The sequence below is a fragment of the Zalophus californianus genome, chromosome 4, assembly GCF_009762305.2.
Source record: "Zalophus californianus isolate mZalCal1 chromosome 4, mZalCal1.pri.v2, whole genome shotgun sequence".
Classification (NCBI taxonomy): Eukaryota; Metazoa; Chordata; class Mammalia; order Carnivora; family Otariidae; genus Zalophus; species Zalophus californianus.
Window position 1 is genome coordinate 2,035,490 of NC_045598.1, and position 22,316 is coordinate 2,057,805.

Below are 22,316 nucleotides of genomic sequence, written 5' to 3' on the forward strand. Positions count from 1 at the left end.
AGGCCCGTCCAGATGCCGGCAGAGAGCATCACAAGCTCTCGTGAAGCATGCGTCCCCAAACCCTGGCCTCTTACACAAGCAGCGTAGAGTGCCCCCAACCCACAGGCAGGCGTGGCAGCCCTTCCACAGGCTCTGGCATCCGTCCAGGGACACTGGGCTTCCTCCTGGTGCCGGGAGTCACTCTCCCCATCTTCCGGAGGGAGGCTGCCTCTGGCCCTCAAGCCAGGCCCCCGCTGAGCATGCAATATAGACACTGACTCAGAAAGGCTGGCCCTCCCTCGCTCCTGCTTACCAAGCCCCTCCCCAGGGACCCCTGCCCTCCCCGAAGCTGCCGGTGGTGGCAGAAGAGATGGGAAGCAGGAGGCCAGGCTGCAGGACAGGGAGGATGCCCTGCCCCCAGCCCTCTCCACCCCAGGAAGACCCTTCCACCAGCAGAAAATACTGCCCCCCACTACAAGTGAAACAGAGAGTCGGCAAAGGACCCAGCAATTCCGCTCGGGCGCACGTGCCCAGAAGACTCGAAAGCAGGACTCATAGGGACCCTTGTGCGTGAATGTCCATCACAGCCCAGGTCACAATGGCCAGAGCTGGAAACCACTCGGATGTCCAGCCCTGGGCAAACGGATAAACACACCGGCTGCATTCACCATGGAAGATCAGCCACAGAGAGGAGTGACACGCGGGCAGTGCCACGCGGGTGAACCGCAGAAACGTTCCCCTCAGGGAAAGAGGCCAGATGGTGGACGCGCACTGGGCATCCCTCTGCGGGGACTGTGCAGGGCAGGCCACTGCAGACACAAAAAGCCCCTGGGTGGTCGCCAGGGGCTGGTGGACCAACGGGCGCGGGGTCTCCTTAGGGGTGACGAACATGTTTTGGCACTAGGTAGGGGTGACAGGTGCTCGAAAGCGTGAATGCGCTAAATGGCACTGTGTTGTTCACTTTACGTGATGTGAGTTTTACCTCAATTTAAAAAAAGAAAAGCAGAAAAAAGCCCTCCTCCAGCTGGATCCCACACCACACGGGTTAGTGTGGAAGGAAGGGGGGTCCGGGGCGGCCACCCCGCCTGGCAAGGGCTCCGAAGGCCCTGTCCTTTCAGCTGACCAGTGACCAGGTGCTGCACAGTGAGGAGCCCTCAGCACGCTGCCCCTTTGCCAACCTCCTGGGGAACAAGGGGAGCCCACTCCCCACGGCCAGCGTGCCCCCCCCGCACCTGCCGCCCATCTACCAGCAGCCTGGGTACAGCGATGGGCTCTCAGGTCAACCATGAGCTCCAGCCCGGCCTGGTCTGGGCGGCCGCTTGTGGACCACAGAGCCCCAGGCAGGAAGCAGGTGACAGAAGGCACATGGCTCCAGGCACCCAGATCCAGGCCTGCCCGGCCCACACAGGGCAGGGGCCCCATGAACTCGAGCCTCTCAGACCCAGCTGGGACCCGGGCTGTCGCCGGCTGGCTCTGAGCTGGAGGAGCCCTCCCGGGACAGGAGACACTGCCCCCAGCCCTCCCTCAGCAGGACAGGACGCGGCCCTTGGAGCCACGCCTTCCTGCAGGACTGGCCCCCAGTCACTCCAGGCAAGCAGGGCAGGGCAGCGGCCACACAGCAGCTGGGAAACCACCACGTGGGGCACCCGCTGGGGCCCCCGGCCTTTACATTCTTCACTGCCTTCCAATCCGCAAAGGAGGCAGGACCCTGAGGAGCAGCCCCCCGATGGTGGAGGGCAGCACATGTGCTCTGCCCAGACGGGCCAGGCCCCCGTCTGGGCCTTTCTGTACTCTGTCCAGCCAAGCCCTGACTGCACCCTGTGGCCCCTCACCGCCCTCCAGACAGACCCAGCTGCCCCTGCGGCCCTGGTCGAGGGTGACAGGAACAGTGAGAAGGCACGGCCGCTCTCCGAGGGTAAGGGGCAGTGCCCCAGGCCCCCAGCCTGACCATCAGGGCCCCAAAGCCGGCTGCCCTCCCCTGCCTGGGTGGCCCTGCACCCCCGACCCTGCCCATCCTCTCCCCTCCTACTTGCACCCCCAGCCTGAGACCCACACGAGGCCAGCGGACCTCCTGCCTGGGACCCAAGCCTCTCCCCTCTCCCCCCGCCCTGCCAGGCTGCTCTGGGTGACCCGGTCACCCCCAGAACCACATCGGGGCCCCCATATTTTTTCTGGCTGGTGGAGGGGGCCCAGCTCCCCTGCCCTGTGTCCCCCAAGCATGTCCAGTCCCTCCTGTAGCCCCTGGGAATCTGTAGAAAGAAGCAGAGTGGGGAGGACACGGGACCCCCACCCTGTCTGGAGGAAGAGGAGCCCATGAGGATGGGGGGGCTCGCTCTGCAGCATGAAGACGGAGACCGCCCGGAGGAAGGCCACTGAAGCTTAGTGGGGGGGCAGGGGGAGAGATGGCTGGGCCTAAAGTCTGCGGGACAGTTAGCCCTCATCCCGCTGGCCCACCCAGACCTCGGGCTACCTGTGAACAGGCAGGATTTATGAGGCCCTGCCTGCCAAAGAACCCAAGAACCCTCCCCCGCCTGCAGCCAGGTGTCACCCAGACAGGCCAGGGCTGCTCCCATCTCTGCTGGGAGGGCTGATGAAAGCCAGCTGGACCGGAGTCGGCCACACAAGGCTCAGGAGCAGCAGGTATGGGGGGCTGGGCTCATGTGTATACTTCCTAAAGGGCCCTGCCTGCAGGTGGCCTGGAAAGGGACCTTCCTGGGGAGGGATGGGCAGCCTCTCATCCCCTGGGCCCCGCCGAAGGACAGAGGTTCACTGTCTGGGAAGGGGGGCTCCCGGGAGCATCCCACAGCCAGCATGCCAGATGGCACCAACATGGGGAACCCCCTCTCTGGGCAGGATGCACGGCTGGGGCCTGCCTTTCCTGTCTCCCCAGGAATGTTCCACCCCCAGAGCCCAGCTGCCCCCCTTCCCTCAGGGGAGATGTGACAGTTGGGGCTCCCTGTGTGAGCTTGCTCTGCGGGGCCCTGTGCCTGTTCCGGGCCGGAACGGGTTTGGGCCTGCTGCAGGAGCCCGCTCAGGGTGGGGCTGAGCAGAGGCACCCCGCCCCACCCCAAGGGACCCCCCCTTTCCCGTGCACCCTACTGCATGTCTTGGGCAGGGGTTCTGGCCCCCAAGACAGGCTATACAAGGCCCCTGTGGGGGCTCCAAACCAGCCGTAGGGGCATTAGGGCCCAGCGCAGGCCAAGTCACCAGGCCCCTGGCTCTGTCAGGGCAAAGCTGGTTTTGACCCAGGAGAGAGGGAAATTCACCTAGAGTCAGGCAAGGGGGCCCGGGGGGGTCCTAGCTGCAGCCAAAGGTGGTATCCTGAGACTGCAGGTACAAAGGACCACAGCTGGGGAGCTTGACCAACAGAAATGTATTGTCTCCCACAGTCCTGGAGGCCAGAGGTCCAGAATCAGTGTCCCTGGGCTGAAACCAAGGTGTCGGCAGGGCCTCGCTCCCTCCTGAGGCTCCAAGGCAAACTTCCCGTGCCCCTCCCAGGAGCCAGTGTTCCTTGGCTTATGGGCGCTCCCACACCCACCTCTGCACCCAGCCTCCTCAGAAATTCCGGAAGGAGCTCCTCCTAGCTCTGGGGCATTTCCCACCAAAGCCCCACGCTCAGACGCCCAAGGCTACGAGAGGCCCCTTCTGCAAGTCCACACTGCTCTGCTGGAAGCTGGATGAGGCTGTGCCCCAAAGTAAGGCTGAGGTCCCGCAAGTACGGGTTCAGGCTGGCTGGGCTTCCCAGCCGCTGGGTGAACAAGACCCATTGCAAAAACCCTCTGGGCCTGTTTCCTCGTCTCTACAACAGGGAGAGCCATGCATGCAGCAGAGGGCAACCAGGGGGACCGGGGCGGGGGGGGGTGGGCCTTGGAGAGCACTGAGGCCCCAGCCACTATTTAATTCCATTCAGGTCAAAAACGAGAGCCCGAAGTAGCACGACCCCAGGGCCCAGGCCCACAACAGCCAGACCCCAGACCCCGACCCTCCACCGTGGCCGCGCCGACCTATTACAGACACATAGAGACCAGCCAGGGCCACACAGCACCTCTCTGAGTTCACCCACATTCTCCCAGCACGGCACTGTCCCGCCAGGCACCTGCCTTGGCTTGTCCCTGCTGCTCCTGGGCCACATTCCCGCCCAGGCCAGGGCCAAGGAGGAGCTTCCTGGCTCCAGGGAGGCGTGTACCAGTTGGGGCAGGGTCCAGGGCCAGCAGCCAAAGGCAGACCCACCCTCACCCCTGGCTGAGGATCTCAAAACCTTTCCCATCACTGCCCAGGGCAGGGGTCTTGGAGATGGGCTCAGCCTGTCAGACAGAGCAGCCCTCCTTGACCTGGGCACTGCGTGATTCTGGCTGGGCTGAGGGGTCACCATGGCTCCACCTCGGGCCCCCTCCCCGCTCCCGCCCCCGCCAGGAGCTCCCGGGGTCAGAGTGGCTCAAGGGCCCATGGGTCACGTGGACCTTTCTGTGTGTGACCAGCTCACCAGTTTGCAGACTGAACTCCAGGCCCTGGGTCCAAAGAGACCCTGTGAGCTCCTGGGGGCGGAAAACGCCACACCCATTTTATGGGGTTGCCATGGTAACCGCAGGTCCCAAACTGTGTGCTAGATGGAATTAAATTCACACAAGGAACTTCAACACCTGACCATTTGAATATCAAGTTACAATCATTTGTAACAATGACAATTAGAAACCAATGCTCTGAGCAGGGGGACGGCAAGGGACGGCGGGGGCTTGGGCAGAGGAACAGAACCATCAAGCCGTGTCCCCGTACATCGGCACACTGAGCAATAGGCCAAGAAAGCACAGAAACACACGGAAGGAAAGCCAGGAGGCCAACCCCGATCCCACTCTCCGGACTGGGTCGGGCAAGGTCAGGCCTGAGGCTAAGAAGGCGGGGTTCTTGTTTCGTTTTGTTCTGAATTAGTAGATTCTATTTTTTAGAGAAGTTCGAGGTTTATGGAAAGGTTGAGCAGAAGTACAGAGAGTTCCACGGGCTGCTTTCTCCCCAAACACAGCCCCCCCCACCACTAACACTCCATCTGTGCGTGCTGCACCCGTCCGCACGTTGTGCAGGACTGACACGGCGTGCTCATGGGTCATGCGAGCCTCACGTGTGGTGCTGGGCATTCTGGGGGTCTGACAAAAGTGTACAGACGTGTACGCACCACAACAGTGTCACACGGAGCGGCTTCACTGCCCTAAACATCCCCTGGGCTCCACCTGTCCATCTGTCCTCCCCCAGCCCTGACAACCATGATCTTTGCACTGTCTCTGTGGCTTTGCCTTTTCCAGAATGTCCTGTAGTTGGAACCACAGTGTGGCCTTTTCACACACGCTTGCTTTACTCAGCGGTAGGCGTCTAAGAACACAGAGCTGCCCACGTGGTTTTCCAGGAGGACAGCCTGGGAGGCAGGGAAGCTCCCCAGGTTCAAGGGAGTCCTTCCCAGGGCCCATCAACCCCCTCCCCATCTGTGGTTGCCAGGGCAACCATGGAAACCAAGAGTGGGTTGCCTAGAAACGGTCAGACAGGCCTCACCTGCTCTGGATTTCCAGGGTCACCCGGCAGTCCCCTCTGGGAGAAGGTCACAGGGACATGTCAAGAGTGGGGTGCTGGGTTCTCCCTCTTCCAGGCCTCTCCCAGAGGATTCCAGGGCTCAGCTCTTGGCCCCTCTGTGTCCCCAAGGCCAGGCACAGAGGTGGCCTGGGGTCAAGTGAGGCTGCAAGTTTTCACAGAGCCCCTGCCAGACACACCCTTGTCTCTGGCAAGCAGGGGGTGCCATGAAGGAAGAGGCCCTGCCCAGCAGGAGACCACCTTCAGAAGGGGAGGTGGGCACCGTCCCACCAGGCAGAGGTTGTCACTGGCTCTGGCCGGGAGGCGGTGGAAAAAGGAAATTCGGCTTCCAGTGGGGCTTTGGGGGGCTATCGAGGCACAAGGGCTGGGGGGTGGGGAGGCTCGCAGCTGCCAGCCCAGACAGGGCCGCTGAGGTACGAGATGCGGTAGGGGCTCGGGCAAAGTTGGAGACGAGGGGCCCTGAAGGCTCCCAAGCAGGCCCCCAGCAGGCAACTAACAGGAAGGTGTCACTAAAGACATTGAAGGAATCTGACTGACCCAGGGCAGGACCAGAAGGGCTCCACCACCTCCTGCCATCAGCCCAGGACGCAGGACTGCCTTCCCTGACATCATACAGAGTTTCTCTGTTTACTCTGAAAGTTATCGGGTTTGGTCTGTTTATATAAATCAGCTTTCAAATATGTGGGAATGGGGCTTTTTTTCCATTTGTTTCCCAGAAAACAAGACAAAATGTAAAAGGCCCAGAAGGGAGCCAAGAACATTCCTCGGTTCCCCAAATGTCCAGGTCTCCACTTCCCCCGTCAGCGAGTTCTCGTGATGGCTCACCGCTTCGGCAGCTGCGGCTGTACCCATGACAGGTATGAGGCTTAGGAAGGGCTGGTGTGGGCTGAGCCCTGCACGCTCTGAGCCAGGTCTTCTATCTGTGTGACTGTGCACATGTGTGCATGCACATCTGCATTGTGCGTGCATGTGTCTGCACTATGTATGTTGTGCATGTGTGCACTGTGCACGTGTGTGTATCTGCACACTGTGTGTGTACACTGTGCATGTGTGTTCAGGCATGCCTGCATGCGTGTGCATTATGTATGTTGTGCGTGTGTGCACTGTGCACGTGTGTGTATCTGCACACTATGTGTGTGCACTGTGCATGTGTGTTCAGGCATGCCTGCATGTGTGTGCACTATGTATGTTGTGCGTGTGTGCACTGTGCATGTGTGTACATTGTGCATGCATGCATTGTGTACATGTGTAGTATGCGTGCGTGTGCATGCATGTCTGCATTGTGCACATATGTGCATGTGTGTTGTGCACATGTGCAATGTGCGCTATACATCTGTATACATTGTGCATGTGTGTGCATATGTGTCTGCATTGTACATGTGTATGCATTGTGCACGTGGGCATTGAGCATGTGTGTGCACATTGTGCACTGTAGATGTGTGCATGGTTGCCTGTGCACGTGTGTGCATGCACTGTGCATGCATGTGTATTGTACATGTGTGCATTGTGCATTGTGTGCATGCGTGCTTGCATTGTGCACACGTGTGTGTCTGCATTGTGCATGTGTGTGTGTGCAGGTCTCTCTCTGTCCCAAGAACCCTGATTTCCGGACTCACAACCAGTCTACCCATAGCCAATCTAATCCCCTGCATAGTCGAGACCTGAGAATCATGCAACCCAGAGGCCTCAGAGGCCCTGTCACCAGACATCCACCCTCTGGTCTGGACAACAGGATGTGACACCCTCTTTGCATCTTGCTCGGTTTCTAGGCCAAGATCAGGAAGGGTTCAGAGGCTCAGCACCTCCTTATTCTTTCCTGAAACAGAGCCCGGAGCTCTACCCAGACGGGACTGGGGCCTCGCTGGGAGCCCAGCCACCCTGGAGGGAGAGCCCTGAGCTGGGCTCCGACACCGTGCTCAATGCCTCGTTGGACCCTCACGCCTCCCTGGTGCGCAACCCTAGGGCTGGACGCTCTTGAGCCTCTGGTCAGCTGTGTGCCTGGCCCACCAGGAGCCCCTCAGCCAGGCCCGCCCCATCCCGGACACCGGCGGGCCGGCAGCACCTGCCCTGGCCGGCTTCTGAGCAGCGGCTACAGCAGAGGGGAGGAACTGGACTCCTCAGGACTTATCCTCCAGCTGGCTGTTCTCCCTGAGCTCTCCAGAGAAGCATCCACTGTCCATCCGGAGACCTCTGCCGCCGCCCACCTCTCATCTACACTCTTTAGCCCACACAAGGGTCACTTCCCCAGGGGCCTCCCGCTCTGCCGGCCCCCTCAGCCCCCTGCCCAGTCCAGGCCCCTGCACAGTGGGCGGCACCCCTAGGCATGCGCATACAACACGTGTACTTCTGCAGGTGGCCTGTTCCATCTGCCCAAACCCTCAGCAGATACTCACCACCACCCCACCCCCCAGCTCCACGACTGTCTCTCTGTAGATCACTGGAGACCTCGCTCGAGGGCAAGTCCCTACAGGCCCCAGCGTTGAGCTCCATGCTCGGGGCCAGGCTAGGCTCAGTTACGTGTTCCTTCCAGCACCTGCATCACTCTTCTGGTGATGGGATGGCTGCCCCCCACCCCGGCAGCACCTGGCACACAGTGAAAGCCAACAAATATTCGCTGGAAGAGTGTTTGCTGAAAGATGGGAGATGAAAGGTGATGATTATTTCATCTGGGATTTGGGTACAAGTTCTCCTTTCTGCAAAGAGCCCTCCTCTGGCTCCCCAGATGCCTCCAGGAGCAGGAATGAGGCTTGTGTTTGGGGCTTGGAATAGGAACACAGACTGGAGAGGCTGATGTGGCCACCTCGGCATCTGAAGCCTCGGGCCCCGTAGTATCCACACCCTGCTCAGGCACCTGTCCACCCCCAGGGCCCTGGGCAAAACCCTCAGGCCAGAGGGCACCTCCCTGCCACACCTGCCCCTCCTGGCACAGACGCCCAAACGGAAGCTCCACGTGCCCTCTGGCTTGCGCTGGTCCTGGTCTTCGCGATTTCAGGAAAGGGGCCGCTATGCCCCCCACCCCTCAGACCAGAGCCTGGGAGCCGCCTCTGTCCCTCACAGCCCACGCGGAGCTGGGCTAGCGGCACCTCTCCCCTCGCCTGTACCCACAGTCGGCCTTCTCGCCGCACCCCGCCGGCTCGGTCTCTCTGCCCTGGCCACTGGCCGTCCCAGCATGAGCCAGCTGGGACGCCTCCCTGGACTTCCAGCCTTGGTGCCTCGGGCGGGCCCTAAAGCACAAGTCTGCCCCTCAGCCGTCCCGACTTCGAGCTCCAGCAGCCCTGGGGGCCGTGCATGCTCCACAAAGGTGTGCTAAGCAAACCAGTGCTGAGTTACCCCCTGGCGGTACCCCAGCAGACCCGCCGGGACCCGGCCCCTGCCCGGCTGGCCTCCCGCGCTGGCCCTGTCCCCACCTGCACCCGCCAGGTCTTCACGCGCACGTCGTGGTGTGCAGTTAAGCCCTCAGAGCCCCCGCCATCCCCACCGATGCGGCCCCGGTCACTTCCAGCCTCCTCCTGGCTTGTCCCCCACACCTGCGCTCCCGAATCCCTACCTCACCCCCCGCAGTCTGCCCTCTGGACTCCCCGGCCACCCCAGCCTTCTCGCCCGGGGACCCATGTGGGTCTCATCCTCTCTTTCCTCAGCAGCTGTCAGAAGGGACACCAGGTGATGCCAGGCACCCCGCGGCTGAGGAAATGAACGGCCTCGGAGTTCAGGGACCTGAAATCGCAGGCTGCCTGGTGCGGCCGCTCTGGCCTCTCGCCGCCACCAGGGGGCGCCGGTGCCCCACCCCGAGGGCGCAGGCAGGGTGGGCGCCGGGCTTGGCCCTTCCAGGAGGGGGTCTGTGAGCCCTCCCCCTCCCCAAGGCTGCTCTCTCCTGCCTTCCTGCTGCCCGGGGAAAGCTCTGGAAAAGTTGGGGGACGCTGGGGGCACTGCTGGCTGGCCCAGGGCTGAGGGCCCCATTCGCTAGGGGCCCCCATTTCCCGCCCCCAGCCTCTGGGCCTTCCTCACCCCGCCCGCAGAGCCCGGTGCCGGCTGAGGGCAGAGGTCAGCATGGAGAAGGGCAGGGAACACAGAGCCTGGCCTCGGGTGGACATCTGCCCTGCGTGGGGTAAAGCCCCGGGGGGCACCCCTCGCCTATCCGCCCGTCCCACCAGGCCTGTGCCCTGGGAGCCCCCAGGGCAACCTCTTCCTGCAGGGAACCCGACCCCACCCACCACGCCCAGGGCCTCCACTGCTTTCCAGGATCCCGGGGGGAGCTGCCCGCCCCAGTGAGTCCCAAGGAAGAGAACAGGTGGTGAGCAGGTGCGCAAGGGAGGCTGGCGATGGATCACCCACGTCCTTCATTCCTTCAAACAGCACACAGAGAGGTCCGCAGGGACCCGGCTTGGGGCCTGCCACATGGGGGCACACTGGGAGGGGCCCCCACCTGCCTCCTCTTCAGAACACATTTCAGTCTGGAAAAGGAGGGCTTGGGCCAGTGTCCATCAGCCACGTTTGACCCCTGGGTTCTCAGGTCAGGGCAGCCTCCCCCACAGAAGCACCATCCCACAGCATCGGGGGGAAACCAGGTCCCCACCCACCTGGGGAAACAGCCAGCTCTACCAGGCTCGGGACCCAGCTGCCCCCCTCCTGGAGCCTGGCCTCAGAAATGGGCAGGTTCAGCTCCTACACACTCACTGTGGGAGCAGGGTGGGGGACTCTGTCCGTGTTCTGCAGCCCCTCCCGGGCCAGCCCCTCCCGGGCCAGCCCCCAGCCTGGCTGTGGCTTAGAAACAGGCGACAAAACTGTGTTCACGCGAGGATGAGCAGCCACTCAGGCCCCTCCCAAAGACAGCCCTCCAGGCTGGGCCCCGCCACCCCCATGCCCTCCACCTGTCGTCTGCCCACCCCCACAGGGAACGGGGGCGTCCGCGGCCTCAAAGGGCCTGGGGCAGTACCAGCCTCCAGGCATTCCAACAGTCCTGGGCCCCCAAGCCAGAGGGGCCACACTGCCTAAGACCCTCCTTGCATGATCCCCCGACGCTCCCCAGGTGGACACGTGAGGTTCTTCCTGACGGCTCTGGGTCCAGCCGCTACAGCCCGGGGCTGGCTGGGCCGAGGCAGGGCAGCCTCTCGCCAGAAACCACAGAAGGGCCAGAAACCTTGGCACCTTCCCCTCATGCTGGAACCCAGATGGCTCCAGCTCTGTGTGTTCCCAGGACACAGAAGAACGGACGGCCCAGGGGGCTGTGAGGAGTGGCCAGCATGGCCGGCACCCACCCTGTGTCCACATCTGCCGGGTGACAGCCAGGCTGCCCCGCTCAGCCCCGCACCGGTCACCCCAAGACAGGGCAGGCCGGAGGACAGCCACTTGGCTCCGAACACTGCCCCTCAGGGACCCCGCCTGCAAGGCGGGGTGGGGAGCCTCGTCGAAGTCAGAAGACTTCACAGGATGGGGTGGGCGCCCAGTAGTGCACCTCATGCCCCCGGCTCCCTAGGCCCATAGGTGACACCGCACGCAGTTCAACACAGGGACAAGCTGTGTGAGCTCCAGATGCGCCCCACAACGGACACGCTCTCCCCACAAGGGCTGGAGAGAAAGGTCCTTGCCCAGAGCCGAGTACCAGGCCAGCACCAGTGGCCTCCTCCCCAAGACACCGTCCCAGCCCTCCGGTGGGCCCTTGTTAACCTGGCAGTGCCTAGAGATGCTGGCCCCAGAGGACAGCCTCTCCTGGAGGGTGGCGTCGGTCCTGGACCCAGCCCAGAGCCAGCCTGAGTCCCCCCATCCCAGCCTGCCCTGCCCTCGGTCTGAAGGATGGCAAATGCAGCCCGAGAGGACTGGCGGTGAACGGGCAGGCACAGGGCACACACACAGAGACCCTAAAGTGATGGTGGTCCCGCAGGTGAGGGAAACGAGGACAGGGAGCCAAAATTCTGCGGCTGAGCCCAGCGCGCCTGCCCCTGTGGTGCACAAACACCTGAGGGAGGTCCTCAGGAGACCTCAGCTCCCAGCCCTGCCACCCCGACTTTCGGGAGGACAAACCTGGGGTCCCAGGTACTGGATCCAGGGTCCCCAGGAGAGCAGGCCCCCAAGCCCAGCCAGCACCGGGCAGAACCGACTGCCCCGCACCCCGGCCAGGGCGCAGCCGGAGCACACACAGGGACACAGGACGGCGGTGTTCGGTGGATGAGGTATGCAGCGTGCCTTTCCTGGTGAACAAGTCACATCATGGCTTTGCTGCCAAAACTCGCCCATCCTTGTCCCTGAGCAGACAAGGCAATGCCCGTCTTTTGGAAGAGAGCCTGCAGCCAATGTGCACAAAGCCAGCCCGTGGGAAGGCCAGGGCCATGCTGGGGGGCATTGGGCTGCCCCAGGGAGCTGGGAGAGTGGAGGGCAGGCACTCAGGGCCGGGCGCAAGGGGCAGGACCGGGAGCCCCCGCCCCTTCTGTCTGTGCAGGCACCGAGTCTGGGCTAGGCGAGGGACAGTCTCCCTGCTAGGAACTAAGGCTAAGCACCCAGGTGTCCAGTGTCCAAGAATCTTCCAAATTACCCAGTTAAACTGAGCGGCCACAGGACCATCTGGGTTCTTGGCCCGGGGTTCACAGGTCCATGCATGCCATACCCACTGTGGTTTGCTTAGGGTCAAGGGTCCGCAAGTGAGGATGGCCACATCCACTATGCCATGTGTGGGACGCCTGCACCCCGTCCTGCTCGGACTGGCCTGTGCTCTGTTCTGGCCTCAAGACGGGCTCTGCTCGGTGGGGATGTGGCCTCCTCCCTCCTGAGAACTCTGACCACAGGGCCAGCTATGGAGGACCCCACGGTGGAAAGCTAATCCGCAGGTTCACCTTGCCCTGACCCCAAGAGGTGGGGTGACCTCCTGGTACTCCCGGCTCCCTGCAGACACTGAGCTGGGCAGCAGCTCCTGGGCAGCCAGTGCTGGCTGGAGGCCCACTTAGCTGGCTGTCGGCACCCCTGGTCACTACCTCCTCCTCCTGAAGTAACCGCCCTGTTATCAGCTGGCCTGGCTCCACGTGATGCTGCCCAGGCCCCATTTCGACCCGGGCGCAGAGGACCAGGCCCTGCTCTGGAATGCTTGGAGCCGCCAGGACCCGAGAGCAGATTTGGGTTGCCAATGCCAGTTCCCTGCTCGCAGACCCCTCGTTAATTATCCTGCCCGGATAGGGAGCCAGGCACGAGCCCCAGGAATCCCGAAAACAGGCTATCAGCACGTTTCCTAGAATTTGCCCCTGGAACAGCTGGGGCTCGGGGCAGCCCAGGCTTGGTGGGGTGGAGAGGGTACAAGGCCGAGGCACCCTCTAAGAGCCCAGAAAGCAGCCAGGGGTCCGGGGCTCGCCCAGAGCTGCTCTGCCGGGCGCCTCAGGCCTCCCTCTGCAAGGTCTCAGGGCACCGCCGGGCCGGGAGCTAGGGATGTGGCCCGCGGGAGGGGCCCAGACACTAAGGAGGCAGAGCCAGGCCCAGAACGGGCTCCTGAGCACAGGACCACCCCAGGCAGGAATTCTCTAGGAATTGAGACACTGGAGTCGCCGCAGACAGCTCAGTGGCTGGCTTCACTTTATTGACTCATGAAGTGCTCCAACGGCCAGGCGCTGTGTGTGAGGGGTGAGCGCCAGCCACAGTGGGCCCCCCCCCCACAGAGGCCCCCCCCAGTCTGCCCCCCAGGGGCAAACTTCTGGGGCAATGAGAAGGGGACCCAGCACAGTGGGGACCTCATCCGGGAGGCGGCCTGGCCAGCATGACCGGTCCACACGCGGGCAGAGGGAGGACCTCCACGGCTTCCCAAATAAGTTCCTTCCACAGATGCAGGTCCTCACGTGTGCTGTGAGGGTCTCTCCCACGTCCAGTCTAAGAGCTCCCCAAGTGCAGGGACCCCCCCCCACCACCACCACCACATTGCACTAGTGCCCCTGCCCCATCCAGCTACCTCTGCTGACCCAGATACCTATCCTTCGGGCACCCACCTGGGCCCACCAGGCAGGCCAGGAGCGCTCCCGGGCAGACAGCCACTGCGGAGGCCTCCCATGCTCCGCTCCCCTCCACTGGTGGGGAGAGCTTGAGGCAGCGAGGTCTGAAGGGCGCAGGAGGGCAAGGGGCAGCCTCTGTGCAGAGCTCGGGTTCCTAAGGGCCTGGGGCCAGGCAGCCTGCCCCCACTCAGCGTAGCCAAGCCATCAGCCATGGCCAGGTGGGTGCTGTCAAATCAGGCTCTGCTGCTTCTTGGAACCCTGGGCAGCTGCTGGCTCCACTCAGCCCAGTGGGCTCCCAGGAAAGTCTGCCAGAGCCCAGGAGAGGCCCCTTGGCCCCAAACACACCAGAGGGACTTCCTGCGCTGGAGCCTGTCCGTCCCAAGGTAACGCCAGCCTGGGGACCCACGTGGGGTACTGTGCCGACAGACCCCCAGACACCACCCAGGCTCCCTTCCCCCAGCCAGTGGGGCCCCACGAGCAACCTGGCCCCCACGCTGGTGGGTCCAAAAGGCTGCCGGCCCACACTGAGCCACCACCGACGGCAGCAACTCAGGAATGGCCTGGGTTCAGTGTCTCCGCCTATAAAATGGGACAAGCCCCCAGCCTGCCCAGGGTACCCCCAGGACCACCCTCGTAGTCCAGGGAAGAGCACTTCACAGAAGAGTCTGGGTCAATTTTGAGGAGGCGGGGATAGGACAATGTGGCCGAGTCAGGCGAAGGCCAGATTCACAGCGTCCTTTCAGGAGGCCACCCAGGAGGATGGGGCGGGGCCTCCAGCCTGGGGACGGGAGGCACGGAGGCCTTGTCCTCTAAATCTGAGCCTCAGTCCTGCCTGGACAGTAGGCCCCACATGGGCAGGGGCCTTTGAGCTGCCCACTCACCAAATGAGCACGCGGGGCAGGCTCACAGACCCCCACTCCCAGGAGGGTCTGCCCCTTGGTCCTCCTCCCTATAATTATACCATAAAAAGATCCCCCCCAACTCTGGAGTCAGGCCTGGGAGAGGCCCACAGCCCCACAGAGCATGAGGCAGGCCCGGAGGCCACGGTCATCCCAAAAGACAGAGGCGCCTTTGTGGCTGGCTGTTGGGGGAGGTCAGACCTGGAAGTTAAGCGATTCACTGCGCGAACACAAATGCCTCTCCCAGAGTCAGCCACTTTGAAAGAGCAGCTCGGATTCTGCATGTGGCCAGTCTCGGCTGACCTAGAACAGACCATCTGCAGACCCACTGCCCTGCAGGGACGTGGCCCGGCCCGAGTGCAGGACGGACCTGCAGCAGCCACCCCTGACCCAGCCGACTGCCAAGGGCAGCAGGATGGAGGCCAGAGGGCAGTCAAAGCCACCACTCACCCCTCCATCTGACCCCCCAGGCCTTGCCCTCCCAAGGGCCGAGACGGCCCCCAGGCCAGGCAGACACCCCAGTGCCCCCTCCTGCAGGAGGCTCTGGAGGCTTCGGGAACTGTCTTCGAAGCAAGAGCTTCGTGCGGCTAAAGCGGGTGTACGTGGACACAAAGCCCTCGGGCGGGACACGGATCACGGCGGGCCACCCAGGCAGAGGAGAGCCACGCACAGCCGGCCACTGTGTGGTTGGCTTTTTTGATTGCCCAGAAAGTGGACCCAGCTCCTCAAAGGCTGGACCTTGAGGGCAGCCTCCCAGAGAAGCCGAGGGGGTGCGTCTCCAGCCTAGGGGACAGGTGCCGGGTGCTCACGGGGATGCCCCCAGCTGTGGGGATCAGAAAGCACCCTGCTGCTGATGGCCGGTGGGACTCTCAGATGGCCCTGCCAGCCCGCCGCGCCGGTACAGGGAAGGGCGCAGGGAACCTGGAACCACTGCCCAGGATCAAGGTCAGAGGCAGGCAGGGCCAGGTTAACCTGAGACCACACCCACGGGACCGTGGCTGAGCTGCCTCTGAAGGACTCAGGCCAGGCTCAGGCTGCTGTGGCTGCCGGCTTCGGCGGCACGACCCCAGCGCGGCTGGAACCTAGCCTCGGCGGGCTGTGCCCCCAGCCCCTCAGGGGTGGCCGGCGCTGGCTGTGTTCCCGCCCCCGCCCACCCCTCGATGGGGCCCAGGCTCCCAGAACAGCCGCAGCCGCTCCCAGGCCTGGTCACAGCGGCTGGCCAGGAGCGGCTTCTGGTGGTGTCTGGACCTCGGGCCAGGGGTCAGACTCCCACCCTCAGGCACAGCGGGCAGCCCTGAAGGGGGCCTGGGAGGGCCTGCCTCCTCTCCACTGATCCATCACCCCAGTTTAGAAACAGAGCCACCCTTGGGCCGGGGCCAGGGGCTCGGACGGCAGGGCCTGCCTCCTCCCCCCTCGCCCTCAGGGCCGCAGCCTGCTTCTACTGCTCTGCTTCCCAGGGGCCCCCACCTGCCGGCCTCCTGCTCAGAGCAGGACCCATCCGGGCGCCGAGGCTCCAGGCAGGACCGCCGACGTCTGTCCCTGCTGGGTAGGTCACACTGGGTCCCCCGGGGCACCCGCCAGGCTAGCCAGCCCCAAGGCAGCTGTCCAGGCTTCAGGTCTTCCACCAACCCAGAGAGGGGGGCCGAGGCCCTGGGGGTTCCAGGCTGACCCTCCTGCAGTCCCCACCCAGGCCCTCCAGGCCAAGCTGACTCACTCTCTCCTCTCTACTGCTCTGCTCTAGCCTCTCTTTCATCCGGAAAGCCCACCCTGAACTGCCTGCAGTCCCCAAACCTTCCCCAGCCCACAGGCCCACCTCCTCCAGGAAGCCCTCAGGCCATCCAGCTCTCTGCCCAGCTGGACTCGAGAGTTCAAGTCCCAGAACTGCCTCAGAGACCTTCCCAACCCACCCATTTTACAGCTGAGGAAACTGAGGCCCAGAGGGAAACCAAAGCCAAAGCTTCTTGGACTGAGAAGGTACCCAGAGATAACCCAGGCCTGCATTCTCCGTCTGCTTCTGTCCTGCAAGGTCAGGTGAGGTCAAGTCCCAGGACATGACTGGGGCTCCGTCATGATGCACAGCGTAAAGGCCAGCTATACTGAGAGGTCGCACGCTCCTAAGGGGCTGTGTCTCCTGTCTGTTTTTTCCTTAAAGACCCCATGCCTGAAGCCAGGAAGTACGTGCATCCCCAGCAGGTACTGGGGGTGGGGGCATCTGCCCACGCTCACTCAGGAGCACACACACTGTGATTTTCTGTATTTTCTGCGGGTGCAAACCATTCCTGGTGGATGGACAGGACCCCTGGAGCCCAACCAGGGACAAGGGGTTCCCGTGGTACATGGCCCTCCTCTACTGACTGATGGTGCCGACCCACAGGGCAGAGGGCCATTCGTCCTGGGGGTGTCCCTACCCCAGGCCACCGGAGGGAGGGGCCACGTGTGAGCTGTGCCCCAAGGAAGCTCAGGCATGCTGTGCAGGCGGTTACCCCAAGAGCCAGGGACAGTCCCCAGCCACCGGGCCATCCACCCTTATGCCCGCATGTCCAGCAGACCGGGCCTCTGGGGAGAGACGGCGCTGCCAAACCCCCACCCTTCTTCCACCGGGGCGCTGAGCCTCACCTGCGCTCACACCTGGGACCCGCACAAAACCGCTCTCCCTGCCCACCTAACAAACGGAGTGACGGGGCTCCGGGGCGCTGCCCAGGGTCACAGCTACAGGACATGGAAGCTGGCCGTGGCCGCGCCGAGGGGGGCTCTGCTGTGGGTACCCGGGGCCCTTCCTGGGGGCCCCCTCCCCCTCTGCACTCCACAATCAACCCAGCGGGGTGCCTCCCTCCCCCCCACTCTTTGATTCAAATGAAAGAATTTGGGGGAACCAGAAAAAATATGGCTTTTATTTTCAAAACTGGAATCAATTATAATTGGGGGGTTAGTTAAATATTCCCAACTGTGCTGAAGCTCAGGTCCGCCTCATGCAGACCCAGATGGAGGGAGAGACTGGAAGGCGGTGCTGTCGGGGGTGTGGGCGGGAGCATAGGCAGGGGTGCCCCTGCAAGCAGCTGGGGACACCCACCCCCTGCACACCCAGCCCTGCACACCCAGCCCAGCACACGTGGCCCTGCACACCCAGCCCTTCATACCTGCCCTGCACACCCACCCCACACACCCCACCCCACACACCCCACCCCACACACCCACCCCACATACCCAGCCCTTCATACCTGCCCTGCACACCCAGACCTGCACACCCGCCCTGCACACCCAGCCCTGCACACCCAACCCAGTCTAGCCCGCACGCCCAGCCATGCGCTTCCAGCCCACACACTCCACCCTGCACAGCCAGCCTTTCTTCTAGGAGACAGTGCCTCAGGAGGAAGCCCAGCAGCCTTCCTCCAGCTTGATTAACTGCTTCCTGAAGGCCACATCTGCAGCAGAAAGCCCACCCATCCCAGAGGGCCAGGCTGGTCACAAGCCCAGGTCCCCAGGTGCAGAGTCAGGGCAAGGTGGGGACCAGGGGATCTGCCTCTCTCTCTCCAAAACAGGTCTTGATGGGGCCCCACTGAGGTCTGGCACTGCACTGGGAGACGGTGGAAGGTTCCAAGCGCTCAATGGGACAGGTCACACTTCCAGCCCCAGCTCTGCTGAGTGGTAAGCAGCTGCTAACCTCCCTGACCCTGGGTTCCTCTTCTGCACAGCGAACACAGGGTACACCGAGGTGGTGCAGGCCAGCCTCCAGGCCCCAAGAGGCCACCCCCACTAACACTGTGGAGAGCAGGGGCTGATCTGGAGGCAAAGCCAAGTCTGGAGCCCAGGCCCATGAAGCTAGAGAGCAGAGCATGTGCACACTGCTCCCACCCCACCCAGAGACACCACAGGGGTGGCCCTGGGACCCTAGAACGGGGCCAGACAGGCCCCCTCCCATGGACACAGGGCCACTCGCTGGATGCTGAGCTCCCCCCATGCTGAGTTCCCTCCCTACTGTGCCCCTGCAGCCCTTGAGCCCTCCGATACCCAGGAGGCCAAGTGTCAGGGTTTTGGGGTGGGGGAGGCTGCTCATGCCAGAGGGAGCACCAGCCCGGGAGGCTCAGAGCTGGGCCCTCGGACAGAGGCAGGCCAGGAGCGGAGAGGCAGCCGATAGCTGACAGGAGGCAGGGGCAGGGGAGCTGGGGTAGGGTAGGCGTCCCCAGCTGCTTCCTGGAGGACGTGACCAAAGACAGGCCACGCTCCAGGGTCACCTCCTCACGGCCCTCCCCCAGCAGCAGGGACCACAGCAGCATCTATGCGGCCGACTGTCAGCCACAACCCTGTCCCGGCAACATCCCCAAAGGGAGCTTCCTCCAGGACCTGAATGAAACTCACCCCAAGCAGCACGCAGTTCATTAAGGTTGGCTGAATGAGTCAGAAGGTCCTCAAAGCATTTTCCCACTTCCACCGTGGCCATAACACCGACCAGACCAAGAAGAGCCGACGTGTGACAACTGGCCCCCTCCATCCCGGCCTAGACGCAGCCTGGACCCCAGCCTGCCTGGTGGGGGGTCACATCTGGCCAGCCCACCGAGGGGTTCAGGGTCCTAAACTCATGAGGTCTGGCTGAGGCACCAGGGCATGGGACAGGACACCCCCAGCACCTACAGGGCTCTCAACAGCAGGCCTCACTCCATGGCCCAGGCATCGGTCCTCCCAGCCCACAGAGCCCACGAAGCAGCAGGATCGAGAACTTTCTGGCTAACAGAGGGCATTGAGTAAGCAACCAGAGCTGCCTAACCAGCTTCTCCAATCATCAGCACCCCAGCTGCTAGCACCTGTCTCAGAACTCGGGGACCCAGCCCCTCCCCAGGACCCCTGCCCTCTGTCTCTGCCGGAGGCAGGGGGGCCACCACATGTGGACACAGAGGGGCCTCCTGTTCCCCACAATTTACTGATGCCCGCCCCCTTCCCGGTTGCCTGCTGGGCTCTGAGGCACTGAGGCATGGCGCAGGACGTCCGTCCTGGCATCCACCTGGAAGAAGCCCCCAGCTGCTCGCTAGGAGCAAGTTCAAAGCACCGGAAACCGTCTGGGAGTATTTCATTTCACTGGGCGGCCGTGGCTCTGCGCCTGTTCCAACAGGACCCTGAGAGCTCCCTGTTGTACGAAGAAAACTCTGGACAAAACAAGAAACCCCTCAGGAATGCTCACACCTTCCCGTCACAAAGAACTTAGGAAGAACGTCTTGGGGGGGGGCGGGGTTCTTCTGACGATTTTTCTTGTGCTTGTGTGCACTTTTCTTTACAAAAACTCCACCGCCACCACGCCCACTCTAAGCCTGACCCGCCCCCCAGCACCCAGCTAACACTGTCCCGACAGCACGCTGCGGGAAAGAAAACCACAGGCCCCCAGCACGGCAGGACTTAGGTTAAGGCCCCACGTCAGCAAACCAAGCCCCCAGCCCAGGAGCAGCCCCGGTCAGCAGCCAGCACGGGAAGTCCCCCGTCGGCTCTAGGAAACGTCCCCCTGAGGAGGGCCGCCTTGCCTGGCTGATAATTTCCTTTCTCCTGCTCTTTCTCTTCCCTTGAGAAACCTTTCCTTTCTGCTAGATGGCATTCTGCCTGATTCAGGCATCGGTTAATAAAGCCAATGAGCTCTCGAAAATTCACTCAGTTGAGTTTCTGTTGTCCAAGGGCGTGTAGCGTTGCTCGGTTTTCATGATCTATCAGTTTACAGATGTGCCAAGTTTCACCGAACCAATCGCCTCCAGTAGGACCCTGCACGCCCCCCCCATCTTTCCACATGAGGGACACAAGGGGCTCCAGCAAGGCAGGAATGCTGCTTGGAGACCCCGGGACAGGCCGCTTCCCAACCACCCAGCAACCCGGCCCGTCCCTGCCCATTTCTCTGGAGGCCGCAACTGGATAGGGTGGGTTCTAAGATGATGGGGAGCAGAGGCCTCAGTGGAGGGAGTCTCCGGACCGCACGCCCCCCCGGCCCCAACAACCTCAGACAAGCCGCAGGGAGCAGGCTGAGGGGTGGGAGAATGCCCGTCCATCCACTCACCGTACTGACATCGGGGACCCTGGAAGCCTCGGGGACAGTAGCATAGCTGGGCTGAGCCAGGCACGCAGTGGCCACCGTTAAAACAGAGGCCAGCGCTGCACTGGGCTATGGAGAGAGGAGAGAAGGCGTGTAAGGAGGGGCGGCGGCCCAGGGGCAGCCCCAGCCCCCCCACCAGAACACAGCATCCTTGGGAACCCTCTCCTGTGTCCCCCAGGAGGCAAAGCCTTGGGCTGGACAGGACCCAGACCCTCACCACAGACAGGAAAGCCCTCCTCCCACGAAAGCCCGGACTGCACCTTGAGAGCTGAGCCCCGAACCCTGGGTGGGGGGGTGGTCGTCTCCCAGGCCAGCAACACCAACACTGCCATCAGATCACTGGTCCCTCTGCTCTGTCCTGGGTCACACACAGGCACCGCCACCAGAGCCTGAAGCCCCCCCCCCTCCCATTTTCTCGAGGAGGTGGGGAGGGAGGGGCAGCCGGGGAGAGCCCACTGCTGAGGACCCCGCCCCTCCTGCTCACGGCCCAAGGGCGCCAACCACCAGGCTGGTCAGCCCCTCGGAGGGGCAGTGCCCGTGCAGGCCGGCAGAGCCCAGATAGGAGGGATGGAGGGAGGGTTCAGGGATGGAGGGAGGGTTCAGGGCTGGGAGGGTGCCCCTTCTCCCCTCTCTAAGGAGACCCTTGCTCCCAGACCCTCTCTCCACACTCCACCCCACTGGGCCCAGGAGGCTGCCCACCTGTGGTGTGGGTGCCAATGAACCCCATCCTCCCGTCCCAGCACTAGTGTGTGGGGGAAGAAGCAGCCGGCTGGAGAGGTGGGGGCTGTGGGCAGGGAAGGGCAGGTCTGTGAGGCTTGGCAGGCGGCCCCGGAGGGCCCGACAGTCCCAAACTGCCTGCCGGCCCCGTCACAGCAAGTATGCCAACCCAGGCTGGACTGGGTACCCCCAGCACCAATTTCCCGGCCCTGCAGCCACCCTCCCATCCTAACCCTATGCCCAGGAGGGCACGGCCAAGGCGGGTGGGCTGTGCCCCCACCCTGGGACCCCAACAGCCTGGCCCTGAGTCCGGAAGGCTCAGGGGTGTTCACTGGGTGGATGCTTTGCACAGTTCACTGAGTGGATGCTCTGTACAGTGACCTACCCCCAAAAGCCTCCGGGAGCCTGGTGTGAGCCGTGGGCTCAGTGACTTCATGGGTCCCTAAAGGCACCCCCACCAGGAGCAGGGAGAGAAACTCCAGAAGGCAGGAGGCCTGAGGGAGCGCTGTCAGCCAGGCACATGGGTCCAAGCAGCCCTCTGGGCTGGACGCTATGCTTGATAAGGTAGCTGAGGCTCAGAGACAGGCAGCATGTGGCCCCAGGCCACATAGCCAGTGAGCAGGGACCAGGCCCCGGGATCCTCTACTTAGAGTCTGGGGTCAGGAGGGCGCTCTATGGAAGGCTTCTTCCTCCTCTCTGACCCATAACCATGGCCACTGTCCCCAGTGTTGGAGGGAGCGCCCCCCCCCTGCCCCAGCCCCCCTGCAGGCGAACTCAGACCTCACAGCCTCCTCCCTCCAGCCCCACACCCGCAGCCTGAGGATGTGTCTGAAATGGGGCAGGAGTGGGGGGCTGAGGATGAAACAGCCCCGCAGGGGTGTGGGGAGGAGGCACACGGTGATCCTGAAGCCCACGCAGGGAAGCTTGGCAGAGAGGCCGACCCGGGACGCGGACAGCATCAGCATCCCCGACGCCAAGGGCCCGGAACCTACCTCCAGGGTAGGTGCAGCCCACCGTCCCCCTCCACTCCCAGCGCCATGGGGCCAGTGAAGGCCACCGTCACGGCTCGCCCCGCTCCCCAACGCTGTCCGCCCCACAGCCGCTGTGATCTCATCCACTGAC

At 63.2% G+C, this 22,316-nt stretch overlaps 1 protein-coding gene across 4 annotated transcripts in view; it reads right to left on the reverse strand.

Moving 5' to 3' along the window:
• The window catches only part of MEGF6 (multiple EGF like domains 6), an 86,569-nt gene that overhangs the window by 46,420 nt on the left and 17,833 nt on the right, over positions 1 to 22,316 (reverse strand). For all 4 annotated transcript variants that reach the window (XM_027604492.2, XM_027604447.2, XM_027604406.2 and 1 more), the window contains exon 4: positions 20,442 to 20,546. In XM_027604492.2, coding sequence (XP_027460293.1) covers positions 20,442 to 20,546 — 105 coding nt within the window. The remainder of the gene's footprint in view (positions 1 to 20,441; positions 20,547 to 22,316) is intronic.